The following is a 12,714-nucleotide window of genomic DNA, read 5'->3' on the forward strand; positions in this document are numbered from 1 at the left end:
GCGTGAACCCAGGAGGGGGAGCTCGCAGTGAGCCAAGATCGCACCACTGCACTTCAGCCTGGGCGACAAAGTGAGACTCCGTCTCAGAAAAACAAAAAAAAGAGCATGGCCCCTTCTCTCTCCCACTCTTGCTATGTGGTCTCTACACACTCTGGCGCTCTTTCCTTTTCACTGTGAATGCAAGCAGCCTGAGGCCCTCACAAGATGCAGATACTGGCAGTATGCTTCTTATACAAACTGCAGAACTGTGAGCCAAATAAACCCTTTTCTTTATAAATTACCCACCCTTGGGTATTCCTTCATATGGCAACAAACAGACTAAAACAACTTCTAAGAATGTTGAGGGCATTCTGATCTTGGTGAAAGTAAATTCACTTAAGTATCCTTTATTCAGAAACTGAACTTTGTTAAACTGAAGAAACTATTACTATAACTAAAGTTTTATTTTTATTGCAAAAAGTTCCTAGGGAGCTAAAAGAATACCCATTTATTTCAATTGCACCATCCCAGACCAACTCTATTCATAATTTAGACAAAATTGGAAACCTAATACATAATACCCGGAAATTGTTGATTCTAAGATAACACACTGATGCATACAATGGAAACCAGAAATCATAAGCCTCATATTCTTTACCTCAAAGACACTGAGAAAATAACATCAAGCCAGACTGATGTAAAAGTTTCTTTTTGATGGAGTTCGAGAAAGTAAAAATTAGCTTATACTGAGAAAGCAAAATTCTGCCCTTCCACACCTCAAGCTAGAATAGACACAGATAAAACCCACTGAAAAGTTAACAGCAAACAATATTTCTTCTAAGGTCATTCTGCAGCTGTAAAATGTCATAATTACCCGTTTTGAGCAACTACTGCTTTCTTACTCATTATGACACCTCGTCTTTTAAAGTCATAGGCTGTCAGAAATTGTGTAGTCTGAAATCATATCAGAAAGAACGAAAGTGACTTTGATGCTGAGAAGCAGTTATCTGCAACTCAGATGCAGACTTTCACATGAGCGGTTTCTGAATATGTAATTTTACATTTAACTTTGTATTTTCCAAGGAAATAGGATCCCAGGTCCATTATGCAGTCTGGACATGGCATTGACTCTTTTATACAGAGCCTGTTTTGCTTTAAGTCTATCACATCCCTGATCTCACTGAAATTTCATCAGAATTCCCTCCTTCATCAAGATTATATGATAACCCAGTCAGGTGCCATGGCTCATGCCCGTAATCCCAGCACTTTGGGAGGCTGAGGTGGGTGGATCACTTGAGGTCAGGAGTTGGAAGACCAGCTTGGCCAACATGGTGAAACCCTGTCTATACTAAAAATACAAAAATTAGCCGGACATGGTGGTGGGTGCCTAGTCCCAGCTACTGGGAGGTTTTTAAAGGCTTCTTATTATCTCCTGTTCATCTTGAGGTTATGCTTATCTAGTTGTTTGTTGTTGGGAAATTAAGTTGTTCACCAAAAGTTACAACATGCACACTGGCACTATGATACTCACTGTCCATGACCTCACTGGTTTTAGTTTGTGACTTCACTAGCATGTAAGTGTCTTAATCTTACATATGTCAGAAAATATCAAGACTCTTTGTCTTGATGTGTTCCTTTTGGGTCTGATTATAATAATCATGCAATAAGAGTTCTTCATCAATCTTCTATAGTTTCTTTGTTAGACGTTTGCACTAAAAAACATGTACCTGTAAAATAAAAGACATTTAGCATTGAAAGTTCTTCTTTTAAAGGACTATGCTACAAATAAACAAACAAACAAACAAACAAAAACACTAATTGAAAATGTCAGCCGGGCATGGTGGCTCATGTCTGTAACCCAGCACTGTGGGAGGCTGAGGCAGGCAGGTCACCTGAGGTCAGGAGTTCAAGACCAGCCTGGCCAACATGGTGAAACTCCATCTCTACTGAAAATACAAAAATTAGCTGGGCGTGGTAGTAGGTGCCTATAATCCCGGCTACTTGGGAGGCTGAGGCAGGAGAATCGCTTGTACCCGGGAGGCAAAGGTTGCAGTGAGCTGAGATTGTGCCACTGCACTCCAGCCGAGATTGTACCACTGCACTCCAGCCTGGGTGACAGAGCGAGACTTCATCTCAAGGGGGAAAAAAAAAAAAAAGAAAATGTCAACAATAGCTATAAGAAAATCAAGCAAATAAAAAACCAATTAAATTAAATTAATAACTTATTGATAGTTCATTGGTTCTATTCAAAGTAAAATTATTGATTCTATTGATTCATTGATTCTATTGAATCAAAGTAAAATTATTGATTCTATTGATTCATTGGTTCTAATCATTGGTTCTATTCAAAGTAAAATTAAACTAAGCTATGTTCAGTATGTATAAAAAAAAAGGATGCAGAATTTAGGGAAGAGCCAGACAGAATTAATCTTCTACCAGGGACTCCCTGTCAGAACAAAAATAAATCATACGAATTGTACACCATGCCAAAAAGTATGGCATTTTCCTAAGGTTCATGGTTCAAAGTCTAAAACTGAATATTTCTACCTTAAGTTTTTAAGAATCTAAGTTATCATGTTAAAAAAATTGAAAAATCATTTCAAAAATATTATGTATAAAACTGAATCTCAGAATGTATTTTCTCAGAGAAGCAAAAGTAAAAACCACATTTTACATAAAACATCTCTGGAATAAAACCAACCTTCAAAGGATAATCTTAAAAAATTTAAAAACATAATTCTTCTAAAAGCATAGTGAATACTTGTCAAAGATTTACTTAAGTCATTAATGAGGGATCAGCAGCTAGACAAGACAAGTTTAAAGGAGATGCAAGAAACCGATATACAGATAGTGGAAAAAAGAATGCTGGAATAAGACTGCAAAATTAGATACAAACCCGATTAATGTCCTACAGGACAGTAATACCATAACTTTGGGGATTATCTTTTATCCTAGCAAAAATAATTGCAACGTTTCAATCTTGTACAAGTTAGTATCTTTTAGGATCTAAATATTAATTAACAGTAAATGGTAAGTCAAACAACATAACCCTCCCCTGCTATGTCAGATAACCCTTAGACAGGCTTGTTAATACAGTGGTCTAATATGACTCTGAAACGGCCTACATTTATCTTTTATTTATTTCTAAGTTTTGGATATTTTTCTCATCACAACAAATTTCTGATTTTTACTTTTTCTGGAAAAATCAAGTGGATTCAGTATTCACAAATAAGAAAGCCTTAATCAATAAAATGAAATAAAATATCTAAACCAATTTAAACTCATCTTAACACTATTTCCACAATGTTGATGTACTCTTGGTATTTTTTACTGGCACAGCATTGGGTCTTACAATGCAGCACAAGCATCAGACTATGTGGTGATAGAATATTTTACCATTAGTAATCATGATGTGACTGTCTGGCTAGATTAGTGCTGTCACCTCTGAGAGAAATGAAATCTGTTAAATTGATGCCACCAGCCCTGGGGCTACCATACCAATCAAATAATCATTGTGAACTCGCAATTAACTGGTAACATTGAGAATCAGAGGCAGTAAAATAGGCATTTTCTCTGTATTCATTATATGTACAACGGTAGGTATTACCTTTACCAATTTTGTTTCTTCTGCCTGAAGGTGAAGATCTTCATCTGGCTGGGTAACTTCAGGGTTCTGATGGGATACAGGATAAGATCACTCAGTGATAGGCTGCCTATGACCCACAGCAGAGCCTCAACGAGCACCACCAATCCACTGTGGATGCAGTGTATATGGGATGACCTCGTCTACTGTTTAACTTAGGGCTGAAATCAAAGTCCCATTGTAACATGCAATTATAATCTTTCACTTTGTTTGGGACAATGACAAACACATGTAAGACTGACAAAGATATAACTGCTTTTAACAAAGAACCTATCGAAACAAAAATAAAATTACAATAAAGGGCCTTCAGACACTATGTAAGTCTGCTTTTTCATATTGGGATGAAATCTATTTCTCAGAAAGTATCTATCTTGCTCAAGAATAATATTCAAAACCTACTATCTGTTTTCTACAACTGAAAAATCATTATAGTGTTTGGTGGGGGGATATGGCTCAGCAGTCACTCAGGAAATCAGCAACCTCTCATAACATTGTTTCCTTCCAAAACTTAGAAACTGTATCTCCATGAGGGCCTAATTTATTTATTTTATTTATTTATTTATTTATTTTTGAGACAGAGTCTCACTCTGTCACTGCCTAGGCTGGAGTGCAGTGGGGCAATCTTGGCTCACTGCAACCTCTGTCTCCCAGGTTCAAGTGATTCTCCTGTCTCAGCCCCCTGAGTAGCTGGGACTACAGGCACGCACCACCATGCAGGCTAACTTTTTGTACTCTTTTTTGTAGAGACAGAGTTTCGCCATGTTGCCCAGGCTGGTCTTGAACTCCTGGGCTCAGATACTCTGCCGACCTCAGCCTCCCAAAGTGCTAGGATTGCAGGCATGAGCCACCACACCCAGCCCATGAGGGCCTGATTTTATAAATGAAATGATATTTTACTTTATCTTCTAGTAATAGTTATCCATTTCAGATTTTGTGCCATTTAAAAAAATTATGGATAATACAACTACATATTTAAAGATCATTATGAAAAAATGTCAGACTAACCCTCCCTCAACAACTTCTTGCCTAAAAATGCACAAATATTCAGATTCCAGAAAATTAATGATGATGTGAATCTTCAATCTCTCATAGAGACGGGTTGATCCAGTGATACATGACTAGACAAATACGGTTGTACCCAGTGATCAAGGGCAACATTTTGGTTTTATTTATCTTTTCAAGGGTATGTTTTAAGGACTATTTACATGTCACATGTTCTGGCTACAAAGAATAAAAGACCAGAATCACAGGTTATTACAGATCATTACTGTAACAAATTATTTTTGTTGGTATTCTCTTTCTTCGGAATCTATTTTAAAAAGTCACTGCTAGGCCAGGCGCGGTGGCTCAAGCTTGTAATCCCAGCACTTTGGGAGGCCGAGACGGGTGGATCACGAGGTCAGGAGATCGAGACCATCCTGGCTAATGCGGTGAAACCCCGTCTCTACTAAAAATACAAAAAACTAGCCGGGCGAGGTGGCGGGCGCCTGTAGTCCCAGCTACTCGGGAGGCTGAGGCAGGAGAATGGCGTGAACCCGGGAGGCGGAGCTTGCAGTGAGCTGAGATCCGGCCACTGCACTCCAGCCTGGGCGGCAGAGCGAGACTCCGTCTCAAAAAAATAAAAAAAAAAATAAAAAAAATAAAAAGTCACTGCTAAAGCACAGCTTTTATCACATTAATACTAATCCCAAGGACACTCAAACACACACACACATTTCAATGCCTTCAGGGAAACATTAAAAGATTCATCTCAACTATCTAATTTCCAGCCCTATCTGTCACAACTTTCCAACTTGAATCACAAGCTCACCCCCTGTTCTCTGCTTCTGAAGCCTTGCCCTTCAACCCCTTTCTCACCTGAACTATCTTCACAAATACTTTATGACAATTAAAATCCCATTTGTAATTCAGTACCAGCTTAAATCTAACTATCCTCATGAACTTTCTATGACCAGTTTAGCCCACACTATCGTCCCATTTCTTTCTTTTCATAGTACTTATCATCTTCATCATACTGATAAGCAACTACTATTCACCTAAATAATATAATTATTACTTTTGTACATTTTACCTCAATGAAACTGTAAATTCCCTACAGCCAAGCACTGTCTTAAACATATTCTCTCAATGTAATCTATTAAATCTGATCACTTCTTAATGGGTAGAAAAGAGATCACTGACAGTGGCACAAGGGCAATGGCTCCTATAAATCAGGGCTGGGGTATGTGTTTGTGTACATATATTTTCCCCAAAATTTCCTAAATAAAATTTTCCAATTGAAAAATATTCCATTCTGCTGTCCCATAAATAACTGAAGTTTCCTGGGAACAATACAAATTCAATATCAAAATTAAAGATGCCTGTCATAACTAATGACAGCTCAGATATTTTCTGGAAATCGTGTGTCCTGATACTTGGTTAAGTAAGTATAGTGAATCCTCCCATAGTTTACTGCCTTTACTGTGAACTCAATTTTCATGGGTCTATTTAGTTGAGTTCCCAGAAGCGGTGTCGGGGAAGTAGAGAAGTCACAAGCCTTCGGGAAAAGTAAACATGCTCTCAAACCAAGAGAGTAGGTCAAAAACAGGGAATCCCAACTTACCAGAGGTCCAACTGAAAAAAACACAGCAGCCATAATCTCTGCCTCTGGTTTCCCCTCTCTGGAAAGAGTGGAGTCTTGCAGAGACATATCTAAGGAAGAGAAATAAGCCATGAAAACCAATCCTGCCTGGGGAATTTCAGACTTACCAAGTTGGAATCCTGACATAGAAGTGAGCATGGCCTCCCTAAGGAAGCACAAGAGTAACCCTTAAGATCAGTGAAGGACAAAGACCCTTGCTCCTGTAGAGCTCGAGATTTTAGCACTGTCAACTATAGTCACAACTAACAGGCTAGCCATTGTACAAGGAGGTTTTAAAATATTTTCTCATGTTATTTTCACATCAACCTAATAGGAATAATATTCCCATTCCATAGATGAGGAAACTGAGTCTAGAAAAATTAAACTACCCAAGGCCATGCAAATACATGACTCCAAATCAATCTAATTCCAAAGCCCATACCTTTTCCACTGAATCAACATGCTGTGTGAAGTACAACAAAATAATACTTCAATCTTTCTTTGCCATAATTACTCACTCATCTAACAATTAAATATTCTAAGAGTCTCCTTTTCTTGCCTTTCCCACGAAGAGTCAATTTCTTAACATTTTCAGAGATCTGTTTCGTGTAAAGAGAACACTACAACTTCAAAATTTAAATGATATTGGAAGTCTTCACTTACCCCCTCCCAATCTCATATTCAAATAGATCTTTATCCTTTCTATATCAGGCAAACTTAAATAAAAAGGAAGCAGGTATAATAATAATAATAATAATAGAAGAGACATGAAATTCAGTGCACAAAGCATTAAGCTGTAGTCTTTCTATACTGAAAAAAGTATATACCTAAAAAAAGTTTTATACTATGGAGGAACAGGGTGACAGAGATCTTTTCCAGGGATGCTTGGGCACTGCTTTTCTACCTTTGGCTAATGGTATGTATGGCCTTGCTGAGGCTGAGTTTGGTTCAAGAACCAGGAGTGCCTGATGTAGGATATCAAACAGTACAGATTGTTAATATAAATTCTTCTAGGATGGTAATATTAGCCTCATGAATAAAAGGGCAGTGACATAGTAAGTATTGAGTTTTTGAGAAACTCTACCTTGTGCAAAAAGTGTTATAAGCAATTATATGGTCCTGCAGCTAGGGCCTTTGTTATGCTTAAACATGTGGAATCTGCTCCTTCCCTGAATGTGCACCTTGCTTCTCATAAGGTTCAGTACCTTTGCTCAATAAACATAGCAGAACTCAAACATAGCAGTACTCAAGATTAATGTACTAACTCAAGGAGGATACTAGGGTTTAGCTAAATCAAGAAAATACGTAAATATCTTGGCTGGGCATGGTGGTTCACACCTGTCATCCCAGCACTTTGGAAGGTTGAGGCAGGCAGAGCACCTGAGGTCAGGAGTTCGAGACCAGCCTGGCTGACATGGTGAATCTCCGTTCCTACTAAAAAATACAAAACAATCAGCCAGGCATGGTGGCACACACCTCTAGTCCCAGCTACTTGGGAGGCTGAGGCACGAGAATTGCTTGAACTTGGGATGGAGGTTGCTGTGAGCAGAGATTGCATCACTGCACTCCAGCCTGGGCAACACAGTGAGACTCCGTCTCAAAAAAAAAAAAAAAAAAAAAAAGTGAGTATCTTAAAAATGTAGAGTGGTTTCTTTCATGACACTGGGGCTTTCTTAGGCAAAATGAAAAGGTTTTGGTGGAAGAGAAACAATGAGAAGGTGAGGGAGGAAAGCAGTGCAGTGTGGAGATAAAAGAGGTAAAGAAAGAATAGTCTGAGGGGATTCCTGTATTGAAGCCTCAAGGTAACAAACCAGTAAGTGGTTTTGCCTTATACCAGTGTTTCTCTAGATTTTTCTGTCATAGAGCCTTTTGCAAATCTAATGAAAATTATGACTCCTCTCCCATTTTCTAATGAAAACACTCCCTGTATAATTAGAGGGGTCTCAAATCTGAGAATGCAAAAAACTCACTGGATATGCTTATTAAAAAAGAAATTATTTGGCTCCATCCAAGATCAAAATCAGGATCTCCAGATGTGAGGCACAGAAATACACATCACTTGAACAAGTACACCTCAAGAAATATTTAGTTTAATATAATATGTTAACATGTTAATTATATAATATGTAATATGTTAAATTATATAATGTTTTAGTTTTAGTGTAGTATTTTAAGAAATACTGTCCTGATACACAATAGGGATTCTGAAGGGTGAAGGAGTGGGAGGTGGGTGGAGAATAAGGAATTACTTAATGGGTATAATGTACATTATTCTGGGGATGGATACCCTGAAAGCCCTGATCTCACCACTACACAGTCTATGCATACCAGTAAACCTTAACTTTTTTGGGGGTATGGACCCATCTGAGAATCTGACCTTGTCCACAGAATAATGCACATGCATATATGATGTTGCATATTACTTCAGAGAGCTTGGAAACTGACCCTCCCTCCCCAGCCCATACACTGACCCCAAAGTTTTACAAGGTTGCAAAGAAAAAAACGAGCCAAGAATACTGCACACCCCCAAGCCCCCGAACGCTAAAGCAGACGTACAAAGAGCAACATAAGGCATTTTCAATTCCTCAGGTCTAGAGTAACAGTTTTCTGCATCTTTAACATTTATCAAGAGTGAGCTGAGTCATTTAAAAAAATACTTGTAAATATTAATAACCTCCGTGACAATACTTCATATAAATTATGCTAGTAACATATGTTTAACAACCAAACTGCAATAAACACCTTGTTTTATTTTATAATCAGAATGAACAATATTTAACATTTAATACATTCAGCTTGATCTCAATTGTGTAAATACAATGCATAGAAAAAAAGACTGCGAGTAAGCCAAAACTCTACTGAGACCTCTGACACCTGGGGCTGTGATGCTTACCCTTCTTTCTGCTTTTCTGTACTTTCCAAGTAGACAAGAAGAAGTATCTACATATACATAGGAGTCTGGAATAGGAATAAAATCCCAGAGCGGCTGGTCACAGCCCCAGGTTCTAACCCTGGTTTGGCTACTGTAGAACTGTGACTACAGGCAAGTCACTGAGCACAATGAATCAGCTATTAGTACATGAGAGTAACCACATTATATATTTCTACTATCCCCTTTGTCATTATGCAGAAGATATCTAGGCCAATATTCCCCAGTTATAATTTCCCTAGATATTTACAAGCTCTGTCTTTCCAGCTATTGCAAAAGTATCCAGAGACTGAAGGAGAAACTTTACTTGTTTTGCTTCCTTGGCCAGTGTAGTTATTTAGAAATAATGAAGGGTCCATGTTTTTGCTAAGAATCTCAGTGCCATGCACCAGTCCAGCATTTCCCAATCAATGCAATAACACCATTGTCATGACAGGGAGTGACAAGTGATTAAAAAGTGATTACAGTATTTGAAATGCTACATTTCAGGAAAAGCTGCCTCGGTTACTGAGTAGCGCTGGTCCCCCGATGTGAAACCTAGTTTCATCCCTGCCAGTTCAGAAGCCAGAGCCGGCATGGACATGCTCCTGCCAACCTCGCCCTCTTTCCCTAACTGCTCTCCTCTACCCACTCCGGGTATGCCCTCCTCAGGGCCAGCAAGGCGCGGGGCTGGGAAGACAGGAAAGGTCGGGTCAGGGGCCCGCCCGCCCTACTCGAATCCCAGCTCACGCCCCGCACCCGGTTCTTTTTAACCCCAGCGCCGCCAGGCCCGCCAGGGAGGAGGTTCCCGGGTTCGGACCCGGGTTAACAGGCCTCAGAGGGCACGGGGCCCGACCTATGAGGGGGGCGGGCTGGTGACTGAACCCACACTCGAGAAGGAGGCCCAGCCCCAATCGCCTCTCAGGGGTGGGCGGGTCCGCTCAGGGTCTGGGGCTATAGAGGGAACGGCCACGCCCCAGACGCCGCCAGGAGCCAAGCGCCAAGGGAGGGGCGGCGGGCAACCGAGGCCAGGCGCCCGGGACAACGAGTACCTGGCGGCAGAACTGAGGACAACTGAGGGCACTCGCAGAGCAGGGCGGGAACGCTTCCAGCAATGGCGGCGGTTCGGCGGGGCCGGCCTCCAGGCAGGGCATTGCGCCTGCGCAGCCGGAGCGTCGGAACTACAGTGCCCAGAATCCTCAGCGCCTGAGCACCCCCGCCCCTTTTGTCTGCGTTAGTGAAGGAATTGTCTCTTTCAGGGTGCGAAAAAATTCCAATTGGATACACTTCTGTTGAGAAGCCTTGACTATGTGTCAAAAGCAATAGCACTAGAGATACAAATAATGACACAACCCTTGCCTTGGAACATTTAGGTGGGACGAAAGAAAGCCATTGAGAGAACAGATAGATGTGATCCAGACAAATATGTGAACAAGTGCTCGGAAACACTATTTCTGAACAATTCCCTTTACGACAATTTCCTCAGAGTTGGAAGAGACGGCAATTGATGACAACAATGCCAATTAAGTAGAATGGATATGAATGCCTGAAAATACAAATTTTAGGCCAAAATTATTCGAAATACAAAGAAAAAATCTTTTTGAAGACAAATAGCTGTAGAAGTTATCCTCGATGCATACAAATGATAATTCTTAAAACACAATGACTGAAAGTATTTATTTGCAACAAATTTATTTGACCACTTATTCAAGGGCTGCTTGTCCAAGAGCTATATTAAGGTTTATTTACTTTCTTCCCTACCAAAGACGATATTTTTTGATCATAGAAACTACGTCTGATGGAGTTTATTACTCAGAGTGCCTACTTAGGAGACTGCTCGCATAATGAATGAAACGAAGGAAGAATGAATGAATAATTTAGGACCCTACCTCCCAACAAAATCCACACGGAATTGTCCACATCACTATCAGCATTTTGGTCAAAACCATTCAACAAGTCTCTAGGAAGCTCCAAATGTTCCCACATCTTCCTGTCTTTTTCTGAGCCCTCCAAACTGTTCCAACCTCTGCCCATTACCCAGTTCCAAAGTTGCTTCCACATTTTCCAGTATCTTTATAGCAGTGCCCCAAACTCTTGGTACCAATTTCCTGTATTGGTCCATTTTCACACTGCTATAAAGAATAACTGAGACTGGGTAATTTATAAACAAAAGAGGTTTAATTGACTTACAGTTCCGCATGGCTGGGGAGGCCTCAGGAAACTTACAATCATGGTGGAAGGCAATAGGGAAGCAGCAACTTCTTCACAAGGCGTGAGGAGAGGGAAAAGCCGGGGAAACTGCCACTTGTAAAACCAACAGATCTTGTGAGAAGTTGCTCACTGTCACAAGAACAGCATAGGCGAAACTGCCCCCATGATGCAGTCACTTCCCACCAGGTTCCTCCTTTGACACATGGGGATTACAATTTGAGATGAGATTTGGGTGGGAACACAGAGTCAAAGCATATCATCATGGTTGCTGGTGGATTCGTCGATATTCTGAGGTAGAGATACAATAATCTATCAGTTTGATTAGGAGGTCTGGGTTTTGCTTTTTCTATGGTAATGTAAAAGGGCAGGAATATCAGTATGTTACAGATTCAGTGCAATTACAAATCAGTCTCTGTGCATATAAGGAAGCACAAAATCACAGACCTAGGGTCTTGATAGATATGAAAGAAACCCTATGTGATATCATGCCCTCATCTTTACCTCAAACTCTCACCTAAAATTACTAGTGAGGACTTTTTTGTCCTGCTGTTAATATTTGATAATTCTAGGTAGCATGCAATAAGATATGGAATATATGAATAATAACTTGATTTTATAATATTAATAACAGCCTAATTTTAAATATATATGTTGTGCCTTGTACTCTACAGAAAATGCGCACTTTCCTTTTTTCTCTAAATTAGGTTTAATTTATTTCAGAAGTTTCTAGATTTTATTGTCTCTATTTAGCCAAAGCTACAAGAAAGGTCAAATTCGTATCTTTAAATGCTTTCATTATCAATCAAGAAAGTGAAATGAACAAAGAATTTTACTCAAGAAACTAGTGAGAAATCAAAGAAATGTACAAAATGTAGAATACAAGAATTAATAAAAACAGATTAACAGTGGAATAAATGAATGCGTCCAACTGGTTCTTTGTAATGGAATGTGGAAAGACATACTCTATTCTTCTGGATAGGAAGATGAAATATCATAATCGTATCAATGCAAGTTTTATGCATGCTCAAACATGTATAAACTAAGAAAAAGTCTGAAAGGAAATACAGCAAAATGTTTGCACTTTTTTTCCTTTAGGTGGTGAGATTAAAGGTAATACTTTTCTTTTTTATGCTTTTCTGTATATTCTAAATCTTCTATAAAGAACAAATAATTTTATGATCAGGAAAAAATAAGACATTTCTTAAATGCCAAATTACCTCTCATTAATACATATAATGCAAATGCCAATCAAAATACCAGAGAGACAGATGAGGGACTGGGGAAGAACTTCAAAAAGGGCCACAAGGGAGATTAAACATTATGCAAAAGAGTAATGAGGAATTTTAAAGCAAA

At 39.3% G+C, this 12,714-nt stretch overlaps 2 protein-coding genes across 8 annotated transcripts in view; both read right to left on the minus strand.

Annotated features, from left to right (window-relative positions):
• Positions 1 to 12,714, minus strand: part of ZNF287 (zinc finger protein 287) — a 178,847-nt gene that overhangs the window by 93,018 nt on the left and 73,115 nt on the right. The window lies entirely within an intron of this gene.
• LOC126938793 (zinc finger protein 624) overlaps positions 1 to 12,714 on the minus strand; it is a 165,664-nt gene that overhangs the window by 32,773 nt on the left and 120,177 nt on the right. The window contains exons 1-3 of one of the 7 annotated variants that reach the window (XM_050763400.1): positions 10,203 to 10,286; positions 6,225 to 6,313; positions 3,587 to 3,652 (exon numbers count right to left, since the gene is read on the minus strand). The exons of 3 other annotated variants lie outside the window; for them this stretch is intronic. In XM_050763400.1, coding sequence (XP_050619357.1) covers positions 3,587 to 3,652; positions 6,225 to 6,311 — 153 coding nt within the window. In that variant the 5' untranslated portion in view covers positions 6,312 to 6,313; positions 10,203 to 10,286. Of the gene's footprint in view, positions 1 to 1,510; positions 2,112 to 3,586; positions 3,653 to 6,224; positions 7,424 to 10,202; positions 10,287 to 12,714 lie in introns of those variants that run through there. 3 more of the 7 variants (XM_050763399.1, XM_050763398.1, XM_050763405.1) reach the window with 3 other exon arrangements.

Source organism: Macaca thibetana, chromosome 16, assembly GCF_024542745.1.
Source record: "Macaca thibetana thibetana isolate TM-01 chromosome 16, ASM2454274v1, whole genome shotgun sequence".
NCBI classification, from domain to species: domain Eukaryota; kingdom Metazoa; phylum Chordata; class Mammalia; order Primates; family Cercopithecidae; genus Macaca; species Macaca thibetana.